This window comes from Amblyraja radiata, chromosome 43 (genome assembly GCF_010909765.2).
Source record: "Amblyraja radiata isolate CabotCenter1 chromosome 43, sAmbRad1.1.pri, whole genome shotgun sequence".
Taxonomy (NCBI): Eukaryota; Metazoa; Chordata; class Chondrichthyes; order Rajiformes; family Rajidae; genus Amblyraja; species Amblyraja radiata.
The window spans coordinates 6,268,201-6,292,351 of NC_045998.1; the positions used below are offsets into that span (position 1 = coordinate 6,268,201).

Below are 24,151 nucleotides of genomic sequence, written 5' to 3' on the forward strand. Positions count from 1 at the left end.
TCCAAATCCCATCATGCATTACAATTGGCCTTTTACAACAGGAAAGCTTAAATATGACAACAATCAATTAATAACTAACTCTTTCACCAGTCCCAACTTGGACTCGCACCTTGTTGCCATTCCCCCACTGACGTTTCTATTCTGGGCCTCCTCCACTGTCAGAGTGAGCCTAGATGCAAATTGGGGGAAGAGCACCTGCTATTTTGTTTAGGCATCTTCCAACCCAGCGGTATGCACGGTGACTTTTCCAACTTCAAATAACCTTTACATCTCCTCTCTCTCTGTCCCTCCCCCACCCTAGTTGTCGTGCTAGTTTCAATGTCGTCCTGTTGAATTTCGTTGTCTGTACAGCTCGTTATCACCTAGCCCAAGCCAACAATGGACCATTGTGGGCTCCACCTTTCCTTGTTCGTCGTTACTTTTTTGCATATCTTTAATTCACTTGTTCTATATCTCTCTACATCACTGTCTATAATCTCTCGTTCCCCTGTGCCCTAACTCTCGGTCTGAAGTAGGGTCACGACCCGAAACGACACCTGTTCCTTTTCTCCAGAGATGCTGCCTGACCTGCTGAGTTACTCCAGCTTTTGGTTACTGATAGTTTGGTGTTGGATTCAGCTCTTTGCCTTTTGATTTTGATGCAGGACAGGATGGTGTCCATGGTCCTGGACATGGATTATGATGTTGCCGTGGAAGCAGTCAGCCTATTGACTCTCATTCTCCAGTAAGTATTTTCAACTTTTTGTTTAAAGGTTGTTAGCCTGGCCGGGATTTACTATTGATCCATAACTGGCTTTGAGGAGATAAGTCATTGTCATACAGCACTGAAAGAGGCCCTTCAGCCCAACTCGTCCATGCTGACCTATGTGCCCCATCTACGCCAATCCCATTTGCCTGCATTTGGCCCATAAACCTTGGATAGACACAAAGTGCTGGAGTTATGCCCCTGTCCCACTTAGGAAACCTGAACGGAAACCTCTGGAGACTTTGTGCCCCACCCAAGGTTTCTGTGCGGTTCCCGGAGGTTTTTGTCAGTCTCCCTACCTGCTTCCACTACCTGCAACCTCCGGCAACCACCTGCAACCTCCGGGAACCGCACGGAAACCTTGGGTGGGGGGCAAAGTCTCCAGAGGTTTCCGTTCAGGTTTCCTAAGTGGGACAGGGGCTTTACTCAGCGGGTCAGCCACCATCTCTGGAGAAAATGGATAGGTGACATTTCAGGTCGCGACTGCTTCAGACTGAAAGCGGCTGGGGGAAGAGTGGAGGTGAGAAAAGACCAACATAATTGTACTTGATTGAGTGCGGTGAAGGGTGCTTTGAGCTGCTTTGAACTGGCTTGTGGTGTTATTTAACTGCAAGTCCTCCTTTGTCTCCAGAAATACTGAGGATGTGTTGGGCAATGAGGAATGTGAGTGTGTGTACCCGCTGGTGTACGCCTCTCACCGCCCCACTGCAGCAGCCGCTGGATATTTCGTATACATTAAGTAAGTTGAACTACAGCTCTGCATTAACGTACTGGTTTTACTAATACGTGATTGAAAAATACAGCATTGGAAACGGGCTTTTCGGCCCACCAAAGTAGCACAGTGGCACGGCAGTAGAGTTGTTCAAGTTCAAGTGAGTTTATTGTCATGTATCCCTGATAGGACAATGTAATTCTTGCTTTGCTTCAGCATACAGAACATAGTAGGTATTTACTACAAAACAGATCAGTGTGCCCATATACCATAATATAAATATATACACACATGAATAAATAAACTGATGAAGTGCAAATAACAGATAATGGGTTATTAATAATCAGAGTTTTGTCCGAGCCAGGTTTAATAGCCTGATGGCTGTGGGGAAGTAGCTATTCCTGAACCTGGTTGTTGCAGTCTTCAGGCTCCTGTACCTTCTACCTGAAGGTAGCAGGGAGATGAGTGTGTGGCCAGGATGGTGTGGGTCTTTGATGAAACTGTCAGCCTTTTTGAGGCAGCGACTGCGATAAATCCCCTCGATGGAAGGAAGGTCAGAGCCGATGATGGACTGGGCAGTGTTTACTACTTTTTGTAGTCTTTTCCTCTCCAGATCGCTCAAGTTGCTGAACCAAGCCACGATGCAACCGGTCAGCATGCTCTCTACTGTGCACCTTTAGAAGTTAGAGAGAGTCCTCCTTGACAAACCGACTCTCCGTATCTTCTCAGGAAGTAGAGGCGCTGATGAGCTTTCTTGATAATTGCATGAGTGTTCTCGGACCAGGAAAGATCTTCAGAGATGTGCACGCCCAGGAATTTGAAGCTCTTGACCCTTTCAACCATCGACCCGTTGATATAAACGGTGCTGTCGGTCCCCATCCTACTCCTTCCAAAGTCCACAATCAGTTCCTTGGTTTTGCTGGTGTTGAGGGCCAGGTTATTGCGCTGGCACCATATGGACAGTTGCTCGATCTCTCTTCTATACTCTGACTCATCCCCATCAGTGATACGTCCAACGACAGTGGTGTCGTCAGCGAACTTGATGATGGAGTTCGCACTGTGACCGGCTACACAGTCATGAGTATAGAGTGAGTACCTTATAGAGTATCCTTAGAGAGTGAGTATAGAGTTGCTACCTTAAAGCGACAGAGACCCGGGTTCCATCATGACTACAGGTGCTGTCTGTAGGTAGTTTGCACATTCACATGGATGTGCATATGGATCTGCGTGGGTTTTCTCTGGGTGCTCCGGTTTCCTCCCTTACTGGCTGCAGAAAAAGCGAAGGAGATAGGCAACGTTTCGGGCCGAAACCCTTCTTCAGAAGGGTTGTAGGATAGTGTTGCTGAGCAGGGATCGTTGTTTTGGCGTGGACTTGGTGGGTCATAGGGCCTTTTTCCAGGCTGTATCTCTAAACTAAACTAAAATCCATGCCGACTATTGCACTGCCCACTCACATTAGCTCTATGTTATCCTAATTTACTCATCCACTCGCTATACAATAGCAGCAATTAACAGAGGCTAATTAATCTACAAACCCGTATGTCTGGGTTGTGGAAGGAGTCCAGAGCACCCAGAGGAAACCCACACAATCACGGAAAACGTGCAAACTCCACGTAGACAGCACCCAAGGTCGGGATGGAACCCGGGTCTCCGGTTCCGTGAGGCAGCTACTCTACACGCTGTGCTACTGTGCCGCCACGGGGGATAGTCAGTGACAGTAGGACTTGTATGCTAACTTTCCTAGGGCGTAATACTGAAGATAAGATGTAGAATCGTTGGCCATCAGTCTGGGGGTTCTCCCGACGCCGGAGTACCATCACCCGGCGAGAACATCGGGCGCCGTGGCGGCGACTGTGGAGGCCTCAATAGGCCCGACTATGGGTGGACAAGAGGATGGGGACTGGACTTTGTGCCTTCCCCCACAGTGGGAATCACTGTGGGGGGATGTTTTGGTGTTGAATTTCTTTATGAATACTGTGTTGTGTTTTTATTAGTGTGCTGCATGGACATTAGAATTTCCCCTGAATAAGGGGATTAATAAAGTATTTATCTATCTATCTATCTATCTATCTATCTATCTATCTATCTATCTTATAAAACAACAAGCAAAGTGCTTGCAGAACTCAGTGGGTCAGGCAGCGTCTGTGGAGAGCAAATACAGACGATGTTTCATGTTGGGATCTCTTTCTTTCCCCCACCCGCCCCTTCAAACTGACGGAATTGGGGAGGGAGAGAGCTGGAAAGGGGAGGTGGTGCGGGGCCGAGCCTGGCAAGTGATGGGTTGATATTGTCCTATTCAGTGACTGCTTTTCAAATTCACATTGCAGCAACAGATGGGTTGTGACTTTGTTGCCCCTCCACAGTCAGCTATACCCATGCCCATTTGAAGTAGGTGCTGTAAAGGGCAGTGGGATCAACTGAAGGAGGTGAAGTTTCACTGATCCTGCTACAACTTCCAACACAATGATTGAGTTAATGTAAAATACAAATTGGCAGAGGGAATGTGAGCAACTGCTGTTTATGCCGCAGCTCGCTGGAGAGGGGCATGTGAAACGTGTTGTGCCCATCATGGAGCCATTCCGTCCAACTTGCCCACACCGACCAACATGTCTCATCTACACCAGTCCCACCTGCCCGCTTTTGGCCCATATCCCTTTAAACCTCTCCTATCCATGTACCTGTCCAAATGTGTCTAAAACCTTTCGATGGTACCAGCCTCAACTACCTCCTCCGGCAGCTCATTCCACACACCCTATGTGGAAAAAATTACCCCTCGGTTTTCGATTAAATCTCTTCTCCCATCTCCTTAAACCCATGTCAATTCTTGATTCCCCTTCTCTGTGCGAGAGATTCGGTGCATCTAGATATCGTAGAGTCATAGAATTTTGCTGCATGGAAACAGGCCCTTGGGGCCCAACTTGCCCACACCAGCCAAAAGTCCCATCTACACTAATCCTATCTGCCTTCATTTGGCCCATATCTCTCTAAATCTCTCCTACCAATGCACGTTGCGATAGTACCTGCCTCATCTACCTCCTCCGGCAGCTTGTTCCATACACTCGCCACCCTCTGTGGGGAAAAAGTTACCCTTCTGGATCCTATTAAATAACTTCCCCCTCCCTCACCTTAAACCTATGTTCTCTTGTTCTTGATTCCCCTACTCTGGGAAAGAGACTCTGTGCATCTTAATGTCTCTTGGTCTTTCTCACACTTCTCCCCTTGGTCTGGGACTGTGAATTCCTGGTACTAAGCTGGCTGTTGGTGATGAGTTGTCTTGTGCTGTATTAAATTTGAGGCACGAGTATCTCGTGCCAGTCTCCCAGTCCATCGCACGCTTCTCAACAGTGGCCTGTGACAGGGAATTCCTTGCACTAGCAAACTCTCTTGTTGGTGAAAGACACCAAAAGCTGGAGTAACTCAGCGGGACAGGCAGTACCCCAGGAGAGAAGGAATGGGTGACGTTTCGGGTTGAGACCCTTCTTCACACTCTTGTTGGTGAGGTGTCTAATGCTGTGTTAACTTTAGCCTCTCTGAATGCACATACTCCCGGTTCAGACCTGTAATAAAATCCCACTGTGTGTTTCAGGCTGCGGAGACATTACGATGCAACTCTAGAGGAGACTGTAGCCAAAGAGCGGGGCAGACGCAGTACAAACGGAGAATTCATTAAACTGCTGCTTGCCTTCTTCTTGGAAAGCGAGGTGTGTCTTATCTTCAGTTTACCAATAGAAGACGCCCATTGATGGGATTCCAAAGAACTTATTTACCATTATATACATCTAATGATTGAAATGTTTCAATTAGTCTTACATAGAAACATAGAAAATAGGTGCAGGAGTAGATCATTCGGCCCTTCGAGCTTGCACCGCCATTCAATATGATCATGGCTGATCATCCAACTCAGTATCCTGTACCTGCCTTCTCTCCATACCACCTGATCCCTTTATCAACAAGGGCCACATCTAACTCCCTCTTAAATATAGCCAATGAACTGGCCTCAACTACCTTCTGTGGCAGAGAATTCCAGAGATTCACCACTCTCTGTGTGAAAAATTTGACTATGCTCTTATTTTACTCCAAGTTTGGTCAGAGGATTTGGGCTATAAAAATCATGAAACTTTGGGAGGAAACGCCAGGGCTTTACTGCTTGCCAGCTGAGCCACAGCCACTCGCGTCCCACTTGGGCCGTCACTTACGCGACAGGCAGGTAGTGACGGTCGCGAGACGGTCCCGCACAGCCATCTGGAGTGCGTCATTTGAAAATAGGCACAAAATGCAGGAGTAACTCAGCGGGACGGCAGCATCTATGGAGAGAAAGAATGGATGATGTTTCGGGTCGAGACTCTTCTTCAGTCTGAAAGAAGGGTCTTGACCCGAAACTTCACCCGTTGCTTCTCTCCAGAGACGCTGCCCGTCCCGCTGATTTACTCCTGCATTTTGTGACTATCTTCAATCTTCTTGGCCCCGCTCTGGGAGTAGGAATGGGGGCGGATCCGGATCCGCAACAGCCGTGAGCCCCAGGCTGAGCTCGGCGATCGTTTGCCTGCTTCTGCTGCTGTTGGAGGTGAGACGTTGCGCCATGCCAGGGTCTTGGGCCTGTCCCACCTTGGCCGTCAGTTACGCGACAGGCCAGCGGCACGCAAAGATTTTGTGCAGGACGAAGTCCACGCCTCTCCACACTCCACTCCACGCACCCGTCCCCGCACCACCCACACGCTGCCCACATGCTAGCAGGTTGTGTAAATGATGCGCGAAAGACAGCCAAGTGGGACAGGTCCTTTACTCTCCAATTTATCACAACTTTCATATGTTTTGTCTCCACTGGCAACAGAGAGAGTGTTTGTGATGTTTTAAGAGGCTTTTAGATGGGTACATGGATGTGCAATCAATCAATCACACTTTATTGTCACATGTACAGTTAAACTCTGTTTTTTGCATACAATATACACAGTACGCAAAGAATCGCCACGTATCTGGCGCAGCAAAGTTACAAAGGTACTCATTAGCGTCCTGTTGGTCCCTCTTTGTTCAACCCCCCCTCCCCCCTCCCCACACTGTTCTAGGTTGCCCCCCACTATGTTCCTTTTTTTTTTGATGCTCTAGTCCTGAGGGATAATTTTATAGATGTGTATAATATGGGTGGAATAAATCGGGTAGACACACAGTCTTTTGCCCCGAGTAATCGAGAAACCATATGGGCCAAATGCAGGCAGGTGTGGGACGAGTGTGGATGGGACATGATGGTTGGTGTGGGCAAGTTGGGTCAAAGGGCCTGTTTCCACAATATATGACTCTAGTCAGTGTCCAAAGCAGAGACAAAATCTCCTGATTCAGGTGAGGTTGCTGTTTCCTCAGAATAGATCTTGCGATTTGGGGGGGGAAATCAAATTTATTCTCAACTCTTTCTTCCTCAGTGAGGAGATTTGTTTTCCTCTTTACTGATCAGTGTTTATGTGTTTGTCTCCTCAGCTCCACGAGCACTGTGCGTACCTGGTGGATAGTCTGTGGAACCACGCTGGCTCCGTGCTGAAAGACTGGGAGGGGATGACTGAGTTGCTGCTGGAAGAGATTGGAGACGATGAAGAGGGTGAGCTCGCAGCTATGGCCGCTGCACGTGTGGGAGTTGCGGTGCGAATGCAATGGTGCAGCAAGGTTGCTCCGTGCTGCACCTAGCTAGGGTGTGAATGACAGGAGAAGAGACACAAAGTGCTGGAGTAACTCAGTGGATCGGGCAACATCTCTGGGCAACATGGATAGGCGACATTTCGGTAGAAACAAAGAACTGCAGATGCTGGTTTATACCAAAGATAGATACAAACTGCTGGAGTAACTTAGCGGGTCAGACAGCATCTCTGGAGAACATGGATAGGTAATGTTTTGGGTCTGGGCCCGTTCTTCAGACTGATTGTGGTGGGGGGGAGGAGAGAGAAGAAAGCTGGAAGAGGAGGGGCAGGACAAAGCCCGGCAGGTAGTGGGTAGACTGGAAGAAGGAACTACAGATGCTGGTTTACAGCGAAGATAGACAAAATTGCTGGAGTAACTCAGCGGAACAGGCAGCATATCTGGAGAGAAGGAATGGGTGACGTTTCGGGTCGAGACCCTTCTTCAGACTGAGAGTCGGAGTAGGGAGGCACAGAGATAAGGAAGTGCAAGGTGCGAGAACGAGACATCAAAAAGGGTGAGGTTCAAGGAAAATATAGCATAGATCATTGTTAGCTAGTAGAAGGTGATAACGCAGCATACAGATAAAATTTAAACAAGGGGACAGTCAGACTGGTCGGTGAATATTCATGGACCTTGATCCGCAGCTCCTTTGAGGTTTCGTTCTCACACCTTACACTTCCTTATCTCTGTGTCTCCCTCTCCCCTGCCAACGTCTGAAGAAGGGTCTCGACCCGAAACGTCACCCATTCCTTCTATCCAGGTAATGAGTAGATACAGGTGAGGGGTGGTGGGGGTGATTTAGATAGACAGAAGATAAGACAATGGCCAGAGATTAAAGTACTGAAGGTGTGAATTAAGGCCCTCAATTGGATGCAAGGCTGAGGTAGCTGCAATGAGTTGACGTGACCTTTCGCTCGTTTTCCAGGTCTCACTGATCAAGAGGAGAGTGCTCTGATTGAGCTGATGGTTTGCTCAATGCGACAAGCTGTGGAGGTTCACCCGCCCATCGGCAGGTTCTCTGGAAAGAAGGTTAGTCTTCTGTGTTATCCTGCAGCACCAATCAACATGACACTTGGTTGTAGACACAAGGAACTGCAGGTGCTGCGATTTAAAAAAAAAAAAAAAAAAGGGAACATAATGTTGTAGTAACTCAGCAGAACAAGCATGCTGTGGCCAAAGTTACTCCGGCATTTTGAAACTTGGTTATAGCCAGCTCCATGGAAATCTTTGATCAGCCATGATCATATTGAATGGCGGTGCAGGCTCGAAGGGCCGAATGGCCTACTCCTGCACCTTTTTTCTATGTTTTGATGTTTCCCATAATTTGGACAGATATATTTGGATAGGACGTGTTTAGAGGTACAAGGTCCAAATACACGTAAATTGGACTATCCCACTTGGTTAAAGTGGGCTGAATGGCCTCATTACATGCTGTATAGTTATCACTACATTGGAGTAGGTTAATTCCCGGGATGGCGGGGCTGACATATGATGAAGACTGGATAGACTCGGCTTGTACTCGCTAGAATTTAGAAGATTGAGGGGGGGGATCTTATAGAAACCTACAAAATTCTTAAGGGGTTGGACAGGCTAGATGCAGGAAGATTGTTCCCGATGTTGGGAAAGTCCAGAACAAGGGATCACAGTTTAAGGATAGGGAGAAGTCGTTTAGGACCGAGATGAGAAAATCATTTTTTACACAGAGAGTGGTGAATCTGTGGAATTCTCTGCCGCAGAAGGTAGTTGAGGCCAGTTCATTGGCTATATTTAAGAGGGAGTTGGATGTGGCCCTTGTCGCTAAAGGGATCAGGGGGTATGGAGAGAAGGCAGGATACTGAGTTGGATGATCAGCCATGATCATATTGAATGGCGGTGCAGGCTCGAATGGCCTACTGCACCTATTTTCTATGAAAGAATAGAAACATAGAAAATAGGTGCAGGTGCATCCACTGGTTCTCCCTTATTCACTCTACTAGTTACATCCTCGAAAAATTCTATAAGATTCGTCAGACATGATTTACCTTTCATAAATCCATGCTGACTTTGTCCAATGATTTCACCACTTTCCAAATGTGCTGCTATCCCATCTTTAATAACTGTCTCTAGCAGTTTCCCCACTACCGATGTTAGACTAACTGGTCTGTAATTTCCCGTTTTCTCTCTCCCTCCCTTTTTAAAAAGTGGGGTTACATTAGCTACCCTCCAATCCTCAGGAACTACTCCAGAATCTAAGGAGTTTTGAAAAATTATCACTAATGCATCCACTATTTCTGGGGCTACTTCCTTAAGTACCCTGGGATGCAGCCTATCTGGCCCTGGGGCTTTATCGGCCTTTAATCCATTCAATTTACCCAACACCACTTCCCGGCTAACCGGGATTTCACTCAGTTCCTCCATCTCATTTGATCCCCGGTCCCCTGCTATTTCCGGTAGATTATTTATGTCTTCCTTAGTGAAGACAGAACCAAAGTAGTTATTCAATTGGTCTGCCATGTACTTGTTCCCCATGATCAGTCGCCTGTTTCTGACTGCAAGGGACCTACATTTGTTTTAACTAATCTTTTTTGTCTTCACGTATCTATAAAAAATTTTGCAGTCAGTTTTTATGTTCCCTGCCAGTTTTCTTTCATAATCTATTTTCCCTTTCCTAATTAAGCCCTTTGTCCTCCTCTGCTGGACTCTGAATGGTTGGACTGGGCTTGTATTCACTGAAATTTAGAAGGATGCGAGGGGGTCTTATAGAAACATATAAAATTCTTAAGGGATTGGACAGGCTAGATGCAGGAAAAATGTTCCCCCTGTTGGGGGAGTCCAGAACCAGGGCTCACAGTTTAAGAATAAGGGGTAGGCCATTTAGGACTGAGAGGAGGAAGAGTTGTGATTCTGTGGAATTTTCTGCCACAGAAGGCAGTGGAGACCAATTCACCTGATGTTTTTCCAGAGTTAGATTTAGCTTTTGGGGCTAACGGAATCAAGCGATATGGAGGAAAAAGTAGGAAAGGTGCACTGATTTTGTATGATCAGCCATGATTGTATTGAATGGCGGTGCTGGCTCGAAGGGCCCACCCCTGCACCTATTTTCTATGTTTCTATGTATACATTTCATGTGCACGTATTGCATCAGTGCTTCAAGGACTCTCTTCCAAGAAAGGAGTTTCAGCCTCCGGGCTTTAATTTTTCCTGGTAAGGAGTGGTCACTGCCCAGTGACGACCCCTTCTCCTGTCTCCAACGTTCCTGCTCCTCACAGATTTCCTCCCCTGCTTGCCTTCCACCCTCCCTTGACCTTTCTATCAAAATCAGGCCTTGTCCTGCCCCTCCCTCATCCAACTTTCTTTCCCCCCCCACCTCCCCTCTTTTACAATCTGTGTGAAGAAGGGTCCAGACCCGAAACATCGCCTATCCACGTTCTCCAGAGATGCTGCCTGGCCCACTGAGATACTCCAGCACGTTGTGTCTTTTTTTTCTTGAGAATGTTATGCTGGTAGGTGACGTTGATGAGTTACCTGCTCAGAATAATCAAGCAGAGAGGAGATTGCCTTGAATTTGATTGCTGTAGATCAGGTGAGGTAAACACAATCAGTCTGAAGAAGAGTCCAGACCCAAAATGTCACCTCCAGCGATGCTGCCTGACCCGCTGAGCTACTCCAGCACTTTTTCTTTTCCTTGGTAAACCAGCATCTACAGATCCATGTTTCTACGAGCTGAAGGTGAGGTTTATTGTGATGCCAACTGAAACCCCTGTCCCACGGTACGAGCTCATACCAAGAGTTCTCCCCGAGTTTGCCCTGATTCGAACTCAGAGATTTACGGTAATGTCCACTCGTCGGTACTCGGGGCTCTCGTGGACATTTTTCATCATGTTGAAAAATCTTCACCAGTCTTCCCGTGCTTACCTGCCGTTAGCGAGTCTTCCCGAGTACCTGCCGTTAGCGCTGAGAGACGTCCCCGAGCTCCGACGTACCCGCTACGTTCATTCTCCGTGCTTACCACGAGTTTGATTTTTTTTTAACTCGGGAGAGCTCTTGGAATGAACTCGTAACGTGGGACAGGGCTATGAGGCTGCCAGGCTTGAGGTCTCGGCACAAGGTTGATCAGGTGTAATCTCCTCCTTAAATGCTTTAATTTATAATGTTTTGGACCTGTTTCAGTTGCTGACTGCGAAAGAGAAGAAGCTGCAGATGGATGATCGAGCAAGACTGACGGAGCATCTGATTGTCATCATCCCACAGCTCCTGGCCAAGGTGGGGAGATGGTGCTGAGCTGGTGGACCAGGGTGGGCAGGTCCGGGTGGGTTAGCAACATTCATTATGCAGCAGAATAAGTCTGTTCAGCCCATCGAATCTACTCTGCCATTTGATCCTGGCTGATCTTGTCCCCCCCCCCCCCCCCAACCTCAGTCTTCTGCCTTCTCCCCACAATCTTTCACGTCTTTCCTCATCAAGAACCTATCGATCTCCACTTTAAAAAAAAAACAAAATGCTCTCTGCCCTCACCTTCACTACCGTCTGCAACAATGAATTCCACAGATTCACCGCCCTCTGGCTAAAGAAATCCCTCCTCCATTCTCAAGGTACATCCTTTTCTTCTGAGGCTGTGCCCTCTGCTCCTAGACGCTCCAACTAGTAGAAACATCCTCTCCACACCCACTCTGTCCAGGCCTTTCGTTATTCGGTATGTTTCAATGAGATTCCCCCCCCTCGTCCTTCTAGACTCCAGCGAGTACAGGCCCAGAGCCATCAAACGCTCATCATACATTAACCCAATCATCCCCGGGATCATTCTCGTAAACCTCTGCTCTCTCACCAATACCAGCACATCCTTCCTCGGATATGGTCTTGTCTTGCCTCGGGTCGCAGTAAAGGGGGCAGGAGAGCCGTGTGTAGTAATTCCGATACATCCAGGTGAGGACAGATAGTTGCAGTCATGATAATAAAAGTATATAAAATTGAGAGGCATCGATAAGGTAGGCAATCAGAACAGTTTGCCTAGAGTAGAAATGTCCAGCCAGAGGTTCTAGCTTCAAGGTGAGAGGGGGGAATGTTTCAAGGAGATGTGTGGGCACGTTTTTTTTGTACATGGTGGGTGGTGGAAGCCTGGAAAGTTCCGCCAGGGATGGTGGTGGAGGCAGTTGCAAATAATAACATTTTAGAAGCTTTGTGGCACGTGGACACGAGGGAATGGAGTGAATGGATCATGTGCAGGCAGAGAAGATTCATTTAACTTGACATCATGACAGGCATGGACATTGTGGGCTGAAGGGCCTATTCCTGTGCTCTGCTGTGCTGGTCGCTTAAAAAGTTTCCTTTTGTCCCCAGTACTCTGCTGATGCTGAAAAAGTGGCAAATCTTCTGCTGATTCCAAGTTTCTTTGATTTGGACATATACAGCAGCAAACGTCAGGAAAAGGTGAGAATGAGTCTGCTGCCGTGACAATACCTGCACTCTGTCAGCATCTGCGTTCTCTCTCTCTCTCTCTGTCTCTCTCCCAGCTTTTCCCACCCTTCTGTCCTGTATTCTCTCCCCTTCTTGCTCCTGCCATGTTTAACCATCCTCCGATCACAAGTTCCCCACTTTCCTCCTATCCCTGTAGTCCTTCCCCATTCCTTCCGTAAAGCAAGTAGCTGTAAATAATACTGCAAATAAGGATTGAATAAGTACCTGAGGGGTAACCTTTTTACACAAAGGGTGGTGGGTTCTTGGAACGAGCTGCTGGAGGAGGTACTTAAGGCAGGTGCTATCACAACATTTAGGCTAGGTTTAGTGGGATATATGGGCCAAATGTGGACAGGTGGGACATGTTGATCGGTGTGGGTAAGTTGGGCCCAATGGCCTGTTGCCACTCGCTGTGACTCTGACTAATAGGCTATCGTCTCCATCCTTTATCTTTAAACTATTTAGAAACATAGAAAATAGGTGCAGGAGGAGGCCCTTCGAGCCAGCACCGCCATTCATTGTGATCATGGCTGATCGTCCCCTATCAATAACCCGTGCCTGCCTTCTCCCCATATCCCTTGACTCCACTAGCCCCTAGAGCTCTATCTAACTCTCTCTTAAATCCATCCAGTGATGTGGCAGGGAATTCCATAAATTCACAACTCTCTGGGTGAAAAAGTTTTTTCGCACCTCAGTCTTAAATGACCTCCCCTTTATTCTAAGACTGTGGCCCCCTGGTTCTGGACTCGCCCAACATTGGGAACATTTTTTCTGCATCTAGCTTGTCCAGTCCTTTTATAATTTTATATGTTTCTATAAGATAACCCCTCATCCTTCTAAACTCCAGTGAATACTTTGTGCCTCAATCCAATTTTTCAGTCTTGTTTCCCAATTGAAAGCCGTTTGGAATGGTGTAGTCCAGAGATTTGAATGAAGAAATTTCTCTTTTCCTGCGCACTATTTCCCCTCCCTCCTCATCGATACGATACGATAGAACTTTATCCCAGGAGGGAAATTGATTAAAACACAAGATACATGAAATTGAAAATATTAAATCAAAGTGACGAATGGAAAGGATTGGGGATGTGCTAAGATTGGGGGGATGAGGGGGGGGGAGTCAGTCTACCATACAACAGCAGGGGGAGGAGTTGCAGAGTTCAATAGCCACAGGGACGAAGGATTTCCTGTGGCATTCTGTCCTGCATCTTGGTGGAACCAGTCTGTTGCTGAAGGTATTCCTCGGGTTGATTAGTGCGTCTTTAGGTTAAGAGGGATATGGGCCAAATGTGGGCAGGCGGGAGGAGTGCAGATGGAGCCTGGTGGTCGGCGTGAGCAAGTTGGGCCGAAGGACCTGTTTCCACATCGTATGACTGTGACCAATAGACTGTCGTCTCGATCCTTTATCTTTAAACTATTTTGGCCAACTTTGTGCCTCAATCCAATTTTTCTGTCTTGTTTCCCACATTGAAAGCCCTCTGGGATGGGGCGGTCCAATGATTAGAATGAAGAAATGTTTCCTTTCCTACTGCTGTGCACTATCTCCACTCCTCATCGTTCTGTTATAAACACCCCCCTCGCCATTCGCAGTACCTGGACCTCCTGCTGAAGCAGATCCGAGACATCGTAGAAAAGCACACGGGAATGGAAGTACTCGAGGCCTGTAGCCGGGCCTACTACATCCTGTGTAATGAAGAATACACCATCCGAAGCCGCGTGGACATTGCCCGCAGTCAGATCATCGACACCCTTGTTGGAATATTCACTCACTCCGCCGAGGACCTGCTACATGAGGTAGGGCGGTCTTGGATACTGTCCAAGTGTCCATCTGTAATAAGACTCGAGGACATAAATCATTAACCATCAGCAGTTGCTTTATTTTACTTACACAAGTGGAGATGTGTCTCAAATGAAGGATTGTAAGGAAGGCAAACTCAATACTAACATTTATTTGGACTAGAATACAAAGAACAGGAATGTAATGCTGAGGCTTTTTAAGGCGCTGGTCAGACCACATTTGGAGAGAATTGTGAGCAATCTTTGGCTGCGTATCTGAGAAAGGGTGTGCCAGCGCTGGAGAGGGTCCAGAGGAGGTTTAGCAGAATGATCCCAGGATTGAGTGGGTTAACATATGATGAACGTTTGAAGGCGCTGGGTCTTGATTCGCTGGAGTTTAGAATGGTAAGGGGAGAACTTACGAAAGGCCTGGATAGAGTGGATGTGGAGAGGATGTTTCCACTAGTGGGCGAATCTAGGACCAGAGGTCATAGCCTCAGAATAAAAGGACGTTCCTTTAGGAAGGAGATGAGGAGAAATTTGTTTAGGCGGAGGATGGTGAATCTGTGGAATTCATTGCCATAGACGGCTGTGCAGGCCAAGCCAATGGATATTTTTAAGGCAGAGATAGAATCTTGATTAGTAAGGGTGTCAGGTTATGGGGAGAAGGCAGGAGAATGGGCTTAAGAGAGGTCCGCCATGATTGAATGGTGGGGTAGACTTGATGTAGGGGGCGCTGCTCTGGCAGCAGCCATGTCAGCAGCGTGTTAGTTTTTTTCAACTTTTTTAATTTTTTTAGTATGTTTTAAAGTGTGTTTTTGATGTTTCTCGGTGTGTTTTGTGTGGGGAGATGAGGGGGAAACCGCTTCGGTCGCCTCCTCCATGGAGAGGCGACTTTTTCCAGGTCGCCTCCCCCGTGGCCTAACATCAAGGATCGGCGTGGCCTTTCCCAGAGACACGCCGGGGCTTCAGCGGCGGGCGCAGCGTGGACTCTCGTCGTGGAGCGGTTGAGCCCTCGCTGGAGGGGAGCGCTCCGTTTCGCTGGCCCGGGGCAGCCGGCAGCATGAAGTCGCGGTCTGCAGAGCTCCAGCTGGTGCGGCGTCTACAGCCCGGGATCCCTCGTGGGGGACCCGGGGGGGAAGAAGAAGCCATCACTGCCGGCCCGCGGCCAAACGTGAACTTAACATCACCTCTGGAGGGGAGCTTCGACCGCCGGCCCTGCAGTCTACGGTGCTTCTGGCTGCGGCGGAGACTTTAAATCCCGACCGCCGGCCTGCGGCCTACACCAACTTAAAGCCGTGGTCTCCGGTGAGGAAGAGCCGATCCTGGACTGACTCTGGACTCTGGTCCTGACCACGGGGGGGAAATGGAGGAGGACTGGCCAAATTTTGTGCCTTCCGCCACAGTGATGAATGCTGTGGTGGATGTCTGTGTTACATTTTTATTGTAGTTGTGTGTTCTTTATTATTGTATCGCTGCTGACAACCCAAAATTCCACCGACCCTGGTTGTGTGGCAAATAAATTCTATCTAAATGGGCCGAATGGCCTAATTCTGCTCCAATTACATCTGAAACAAGGGGTCACAGTTTAAGGATAAGGGGGAAATCTTTTAGGACCGAGATGAGAAAAACATTTTTCCGACAGAGAGTGGTGAATCTGTGGAATTCTCTGCCACAGAAGGTAGTTGAGGCCAGTTCATTGGCTATATTTAAGGGAGTAAGATGTGGCCCTTGTGGCTAAAGGGATCAGGGGGTATGGAGAGAAGGCAGGTACAGGATACTGAGTTGGATGATCAGCCATGATCATATTGAATGGCGGTGCAGGCTTGAAGGGCCGAATGGCCGACTCCTGCACCTATTTTCTATGTTTCTATGAAAGGCTGTGATTGCATCTCCGACGTTAGTCGGCATAGCAGGATATTTATACACCAAGAAGGCGACTATTGATGATGTTTAATGGTTAAATAGATCAATGTGTTGATCATGAGGTCTGCACGTAATACGCAAAGGAGACTACTTTTGATGATGTTAAGTAGCTCAGTGTGGTGGTAATCATCTTGAGGAGTTTGCATCATTCGTCCAGGCTGCACAATATTGGGGCAAGTATCCCATTAGGGCTTTGCGATACTAAAGGTTTTGCTTCTATTTTTTCCTCTAGCAGGGTGACCAAACCTGAACGCAATACTCCAAATGTGGGCTCACTCATGTCTTGTTCAATATTGGGATGTGTTGCTGTGTTGAATATGCCATATCAATGAATGTTGTTGTGACAGGGCACACCAGGTATAAAGTGATGCATTCAGATGGACGTGACTGACACTGGTGATATTTTCAGGTGGGCGAGACTGATGAGGATAACCTGTACACTGTGGCCTCGTCACTGAAGAGAATTGCCGCGCTATACAAGTAAGGCCTTTTGTTAGTGTTCAAGGTACAAATGCTGCAGTTGCGACAATTGCACATTCATTCCTAGTGCAGAAGTACAAGATATTGCAACCAAACTGTGATTAATTAAATACATTAAGGATGGTTTTAGGTCCAAAGGGGAGCCATGAAGTTACAAGAAAAAGTAGCAAGCAAAATAGAGGTCTGAAAGCAGATTAGAACTCAGAAAAATTAATCGAGAATGGACACAAAATGCTGTAGTAACTAAGTGGCTCAGGCAGCATTTCTAGAGAAAAGAATTATGTGACGTTTCGGGTCGAAATCCCTTAAGACAGGAGAACCTCGGTCTGAAGAAGTGTTTCGACCCAAAACATCACCTATTCCTTTTCTCCAGAGATGCTGCCTGAGCCACTGAGTTACTCCAGCATTTTGTGTCTATCTTTGGAGTGAACCAGCATCTGCAGTTCCTTCCTGCATAAAAAGAACGGAGAGAGTGATTAACGGTATGAAAATGGCGTGTGAGAGCAAAGTTGCAAAGAACAGAAGCTTTTTTTCCAATTCATGGAGTCGCACAGTATGGAAACAGGCCATTTGGCCCAACTTGCCCACGCGTCCCATCTATACTAGTCCTGCCTGCATTTGGCCCATATCCTTCTAAACCCGTCACATCCATGTACCTGTCTAATTGTTATTTAAATGTTGCAATAGCCCCTGCCTCAACCTTTTGGGGAAAAAAGCTCCACCAAGACTTGCTTATAATTTGCTGGGCAGGAAAGAACTCCAGATGCTGGTTTAAATCGAAGGTAGAAATTGGCTCGATTATTCCCATTACTCTTCCTAAAGAAGGTTTGTTATTCCCCACACCTTTGGGACTTGGTGTGTAGTAAGTGGCAGCTCGTTGCATACACCCAACGCCCTATGTGTATCTCAAAAGAAAAAGACAACTCAAGATAAATATAGATACCTCACAATTATAGATACTGAAAAAGGGTTTTGGCCCGAAACGTTGCCTATTTCCTTCGCTCCATAGATGCTGCTGCTGCACCCGCTGAGTTTCTCCAGCACTTTTGTCTACCTGTAGATACATCACATTCAGAAACAGATATCTGCAACGGGGAGCAAAGAACTCACAGAGCAATTAGATCAATACGTTGATTCATCTTAATGGACGACGATACCAATAAATTTCCAAGGAAAATCCCAAAGCTTTTTAAACATGTATGAAACAAGAGGGTCGGTGGGGAGAGGGTAGGACCAAGGAGAAAGGGGTGAATTCATGCTTGGAGCCAGAGGAAATGGGCAAAGTACAAAATGACTGCGTTGAGTCAGTTTTCACAGGAAGATGAAGGACCATGGAGGATATTGCAACAAGAAAGGGATGTGGGTTGATATTCTAGTGCATGTTGGTATCCACTTTAAATGGTGTTCCAGAAAGCTGACACCACCACCTCTTTGATAAGTGTCCAGATGAGTTCCCATAGAAACATAGAAAATAGGTGCAGGAGTAGCCAATTCGGCCCTTCGAGCCTGCACCGACATTCAATATGATCATGGCTGATCATCCAACTCGGTATCCTGTACCTGCCTTCTCTCCATACCCCATGATCCCTTTAGCCACAAGGGCCACATCTAACTCCCTCTTAAATATAGCCAATGAACTGGCCTCAACTACCTTCTGTGGCAGAGAATTCCACAGATTCACCACTCTGTCGGAAAAATGTTTTTCTCATCTCGGTCCTAAAAGATTTCCCCCTTATCCTTAAACTGTGACCCCTTGTTCTGGACTTCCCCAACATCGGGAACAATCTTCCTGCATCTAGCCTGTCCAACCCCTTAAAAATGTTGTAAGTTTCTATAAGACCCCCCCCTCAATCTTTTAAATTCTAGCGAGTACAAGCCGAGTCTATCCAGTCTTTCTTCATATGAAAGTCCTGACATCCCAGGAATCAGTCTGGTGAACCAGCTCTCTGTACTCCCTCTAGGCAGGAATGTCTTTCCTCAGATTATGACAAGAATGTCTTTCCTCAGATTAGGTTCCTCATAAAAGCAAGAGATGAGATTGTGGTGGCCTTGATTGAGATCTTTGTACCCTCTCACCGCAGGCCAAGTCCCAAAAGATGGGGAATAAAAAATGATCCTTGCTTAGGAAGTGTAATGGGAATAATCCAGCAAATGATACGGCTGTGAGCCTTGGTAGAACATTTTTCAAAAGGTCTACTGATCGTCGCTGTCATATTTACTCATTTTGTACCCTGGCTTTAATTTTTAAACCTCAGAATTAAAGGACGTTCATTTAGGAAGGAGATGAGGAGGAATTTCTTTAGTCCAAGGGTGGTGAATCTGTGGAATTCTTTGCCACAGAACGCTGTGGAGGCCAAGTCAGTGGATATTTTTACAGCAGAGACAGATCGATTCTTGATTAGTACAGGTGTCAGGGGTTATGGGGAGAAGGCGGGAGAATGGGGTTAGGAGGGAGCGATAGATCAGCCATGATTGAATGGCGGAACAGACTTCATGGGCCGAATGTCCTAATTCTGCTCCTACCACTTATGAACATAAAGCTGTTTATGTTTAAGGCCGAATGGTCAGTCTTCCCTTCAATTCAGACATCTCACTGCGATGATCTGGGGTCACATTTCTGAAGCCATCTTGTACCCTTCACTGGTGAAGAGTGACGCGATGAGACCTGGTGTTTTTTAGTTTAGAGAAACAACGCAGAAACAGGCCCTTCGTCCCACCAGTGATCCCCGTACACTAGCACTATCCAGCACACTAGGGACAATTTACAATTTTACCAAGCCAATTAGCCTACAAACCTGTACGCCTTTGGAGTGTGGGAGAAAACTTGAACACCCGGAGAAAACCCCCGCACGTCACAGGGAGAACACACATACGCCGTACTGACGGCACCCATAGCCAGAATCGACCCCGGGTCTCTGACGCTGTAAGGCACTGCCGCTGCACCACCGTGCTGCTCTAAACGTGGGCGAAGCAGCGGGTGGAGTTGCTGCCTCACAGTGCCAAGGTCACAATATCCATCCTGACATCAGGTGTTGTCTGCACGGAATTTGCACGTTCTCCCTGTGACCGTGTGGGTTTCCTCGGGTGCTTCTGTTTCCTCCCACATCCCAGACGTGCAGGTCTGTAGGTTTATTGGCCCTCTGTAAATTGCTCCTAGTGTGAAGGGAGTGGTTACTTTTATAACAATCAAACGGGTTCGCTTCTTAATAAACAGACAACTCACAAACGTTTGGTAGACCAGTTCAAAACTTTACTTATTATTGGCCGATGGAAGTGGCAGGGAGAACCCCAGTCAAGTGAGCAACACAGACACTTCGCTGTCCTCAGTCCACTTCCCTGAACAACAGAATGACATCGTATTATATAGTGTTTTTTTGTCGCCTTAGCACATTGCACAAACATTAGTCATGGTCAGAGGTACAGAGAATACACAGGAAACTACAGGATGCGTCATATCAAAGGCATCGGACATTTGGTACAAGATATCTTACATATTAAAGGCATCGGCCATTTGTCAATATCCCTAAGTGGGATCAATCTGTCTTTCTCTCTCGTCACTTGCACACCTCAAAGGCATCGGACATTTGGTGCAAGGTATTTTACATATTAAAGGCGTCGGCTTCCAAAATTATCTCCATAACTATGGCTTGATAACTGCAAAAAAACTTATACTCAAATTCTGGAAAAATGCACCCACCCCAACGCTTAAAATGTGGATTTCAAGCATGTCTGAAATGTTACACCTCGAAGATATGAGATTCGTCCTAGCTGGTAAAGCAGACCAATTCCTAAAGATTTGGTCTCCTTTTATCGACTTATTACAAGCATGTGGTGCAACATAACCCTGGAAATTAACTGTTTCAGAACTGGGTAAGGGGTGTGGAAAGATATGAAGCAGGTATATCCCTTTTCCCTTTTTTTCTGTTTTGTTTTCTTCTTCTTATTTTTTTTTCTGTTTTCTCTCGGGTTTTTTTCATCTCTCTTTATATCCTTACGGGCTCTTTCTATCTATTCTTTCACGAACTATCAATATCACTACTTCACTTAACTTTCTCTTTTCTGCTTCTGTTACTTCTCTATAATTAAATTTAAAACAAGAAGTTGTACACAAAATGTATTATGTTATACACGGTTTATACTACTGTACGTTGCTTTATTTAAAAATAAATAAAAAGGCATCGGCCATTTGTCAATACCCCTTAGTGGGATCAATCTGGGCTTCCTCTCTTGTCAAATGGTAGACAAATGTTATAGTTATTCATGATCTCAATACACAGCAACCTGAGGCAGGCCAAGACTTGGCTTTCTGTATTAATCTAGAGAAAAGCCTGATTTGAGACTAAATATGTTGTAAGCTGGCCCAGGAATCCATTTAATATTTTCTTATATTTTTAACAAATTTCAGCCTTATTATGGAGGAGACGGAGGGATAACATAGAACTAGTGTGAACGGGTGATTGATGGTCAGCGTGAACTCTGGGCCGACAGGCCTGTTTCCATTGCTGTATCAGCCTAGCGTTACTAATTTGCTGTATTCTGCCTTCACAGTGCACACGACCTCAGCAGGTGGGAGCTATTTGACAACTGCTACCGTATCCTGGAGCGAGGCATTGACATGGGGGACCTATCAGAACAGGTAAAGCTATCTTCCTGCCAACCACCTTGTGATAAGAAGTTCAGTCAGTGGTGACTGTCTTTTATAGATCGGCAGGCTGCTTGTTGCGAACCTCAAACTCCATCTGCCAGTCCAGAGGTTACCCCAGAACGGGCAGCGCGATGGCGCAGCGATAGAGTTGCCTCACAGCGCCAGGGACCCGGGTTGATCCTCTCTACGGGTGTTTACCTGTGCAGAGTCTGTACATTCTCCCCGGTGATTTTACGTGGGATTTCTCCGGATGCTCCGGTTTCCTCCCACGCTCCAAAGACATCCAGGTTTGTAGGTTGATTGGCTTGGTATAACTGTAAATTGTCGTGTGTGTGTAGGATGGTGTTACTGTGCGGGGATCACTGGTCAGCGTGGACTCTATTGGGGCAAGGCTAATTTTTTTTTTTATAGCATGCAAGAGGATCTTGCAGTAGCTGATTGATTGGGAGTGGCTGATGGATGATTTATTATCACGTGTGACATGCCATGGTGAGATTCTTTATTTTGCATACACAAGATATGCAAAGAGTCGCCAGATATAGGGCCCCGACAGAGTTACAAGTATTCCATTTAGTCCTCAATGCTCCCTCTTTGATCCCACTTCTCCGGCACCCTCCACCAGCCCCTTCCTCAATAGCTGGTAAATGGACGCCTGGCAAGTGGAAGGGTTTTAGAAGGGAAGATTTCACAGCCAGCGTATTCCTGTTTAATTGAACGGCTTGTCTGACGAAGAACATTGAGGCTTTGGGTCTGGAAAAAGGTGCATGTTGGTGGTGTAGGAAGCAACTGAAGATGCAGGTTTACACCGAAGATAGACACAAAATGCTGAACTAACAGGCAGCATCTCTGGATAGAAGGAATGGGTGTCGTTTCTGGTCACCGAGGATGTTCCAAATGATCGGGGAAACTAGAACTAGGGGACATAGTTGCAGAATAAGGGGGGGCTCTTTTAAAACTGAGATGAGGAAGAACTTCTTCACCCAGAGGGTGGTTAATTTATGGAATTCACTGCCCCAGGGAGCAGTGGAAGCAGAAACGTTAAATATATTTAAGTCTAAAATAGATGGTTTTTTAGCTGCCAAGGGGATAAGGGGCTACGGGGAGAGGGCAGGGATATGGACCTAGGTATGGTTAGTATAGTAAGACCTGAGTGATCTCCTGGACAAGTGTCGATCGCCTGGATTGGGGTCGGAGAGTAATTTCCCGGATTTTTTTCCCGAATTGGACCTGGGTTTTTATCCGTTTTTTTGCCTCCCCCAGGAGATCACGCGGTTCTTGGGGTGGAGAGGGGTGATAGCGGTATAAAGGGGAGGGTAGTGTCTTGTGTTCTGTGTCTTGTGTCTACTGTTTGTGGGTAAGTGTGTCTGTTTAGTGTTCAGCCATGAGCGAATGGCGGTGCGGGCTCGACGGACCTGGTGGTCTACTCTCGCACCTACTTTCTATGTTTCTATGTTTCTATGAGACCCTTCTTCAGACTCAGACAGAAGAAGGGTCTCGACCCAAAATGTCACCCACTCCGATACAGAGATGCTGCCTGTCCCGCTGAGCTACTCCAGCAATGTGTGTCTATCTTCAGCATGTTGATGGTTGTTGAGTAAAGCTTGCTCCGTGCGAGTGCCTCGCAGAAACAATGTGTAAACAGCAAGCGTTGTTGGATCAGACTCTATTTGTGAGCTGGCCAAACCTTACTAAATGCTGTTTCTTTTTCTCTCCCGTCATCCCCTTCCCCAGATCATCGTTCAAGCTCTCTTATGTGTTCACTTTCACATCCTATGGAGATTGGCCCTCATCTCGGATTATCCAGTGACCAAGGTAATAAACTGTCTTTGATGCACTACTTCTGCACCACATCACAGGCTGAAGGTTTAGTTGAGATGTCAGTGCAACATAGCACAAAACCATTTGTGAAATGAGCATGTCACCATCTTGATAGATTTGGATGGTTTATGTTGAATAGGGAAAGGCTCTGTTTATGGAATAAGAGTTATAGTTCTCAAGATTCGAGGCAGAACACGGTGGTGCGGCAATAGAGTAGATGCCTTACAGCTCCAGAGACCTGGGTTCGTTCCTGACTATGGATGCTTGTCTGTATCAAGTTTGCACGTTCTCCCTGTGACCTGCGTGGGGTTTCTCCAGTATCTCTGGTTTCCTTCCACACTCCAAAGTTTGTAGGCTAATTGGCTTGGTAAATGTCCCTGGTGTGTGTTCAATGGTGTTTCTGTGTGAAAACCGCTGGTTGGCACGAACCCAGTGGGCCAAAGGGCCTGTATCTCTGCTCTGTATGTCTAAAATTAAAGTTTTAAACCGCTACAAAGGGGTGTTTGATTGGACAGTGTAAAGGGAGCTTCATTCTGTAATTTATCCCATTCTCTGCCTTTCCTGGGGATGTTTAATTCCGAATTAGATAGCTTTAATGAGAAAGTTCCCACACTCTAAAGACATACAGGTTTGTAGCGTAATTGACTTGGTAAAATTCTAAATTGTCCCTAGTGTGCTGGGGTTGCTGGTCGTTGCACCGAAGGACCCGTTTTCCCACTGCATCTCTAAACTAAACTAAACCAACAACTTGTATAGGTGGATCAAGATGTCCTAGTCTTTGAACTATCCTTCCCAATGAAAGCGTGTGCCAAACGCCTTCTTCACCACCCTGTCCACTGACTCACTGTTTTCAGGGAACCTTGCACCTCCCAGATCTCTCTGTTCCACTACCTCCTCCAAGCCTCTACTGTTTACTGTGTACAACCTGCGCTGATTTGACATGCCCAAGACCAAT

The 24,151-nt window shown here is 46.8% G+C and overlaps 1 protein-coding gene across 5 annotated transcripts in view; it reads left to right on the forward strand.

Moving 5' to 3' along the window:
* The window catches only part of LOC116968079 (cohesin subunit SA-2-like), a 95,445-nt gene that overhangs the window by 37,082 nt on the left and 34,212 nt on the right, over nt 1-24,151 (forward strand). For all 5 annotated transcript variants that reach the window (XM_033014703.1, XM_033014705.1, XM_033014702.1 and 2 more), the window contains exons 15-25: nt 645-724; nt 1,377-1,484; nt 5,044-5,158; nt 6,927-7,044; nt 8,047-8,150; nt 11,271-11,363; nt 12,438-12,527; nt 14,142-14,345; nt 16,663-16,733; nt 21,282-21,369; nt 23,110-23,190. In XM_033014703.1, the coding sequence (XP_032870594.1) occupies nt 645-724; nt 1,377-1,484; nt 5,044-5,158; nt 6,927-7,044; nt 8,047-8,150; nt 11,271-11,363; nt 12,438-12,527; nt 14,142-14,345; nt 16,663-16,733; nt 21,282-21,369; nt 23,110-23,190 (1,152 nt within the window). The remainder of the gene's footprint in view (nt 1-644; nt 725-1,376; nt 1,485-5,043; nt 5,159-6,926; nt 7,045-8,046; nt 8,151-11,270; nt 11,364-12,437; nt 12,528-14,141; nt 14,346-16,662; nt 16,734-21,281; nt 21,370-23,109; nt 23,191-24,151) is intronic.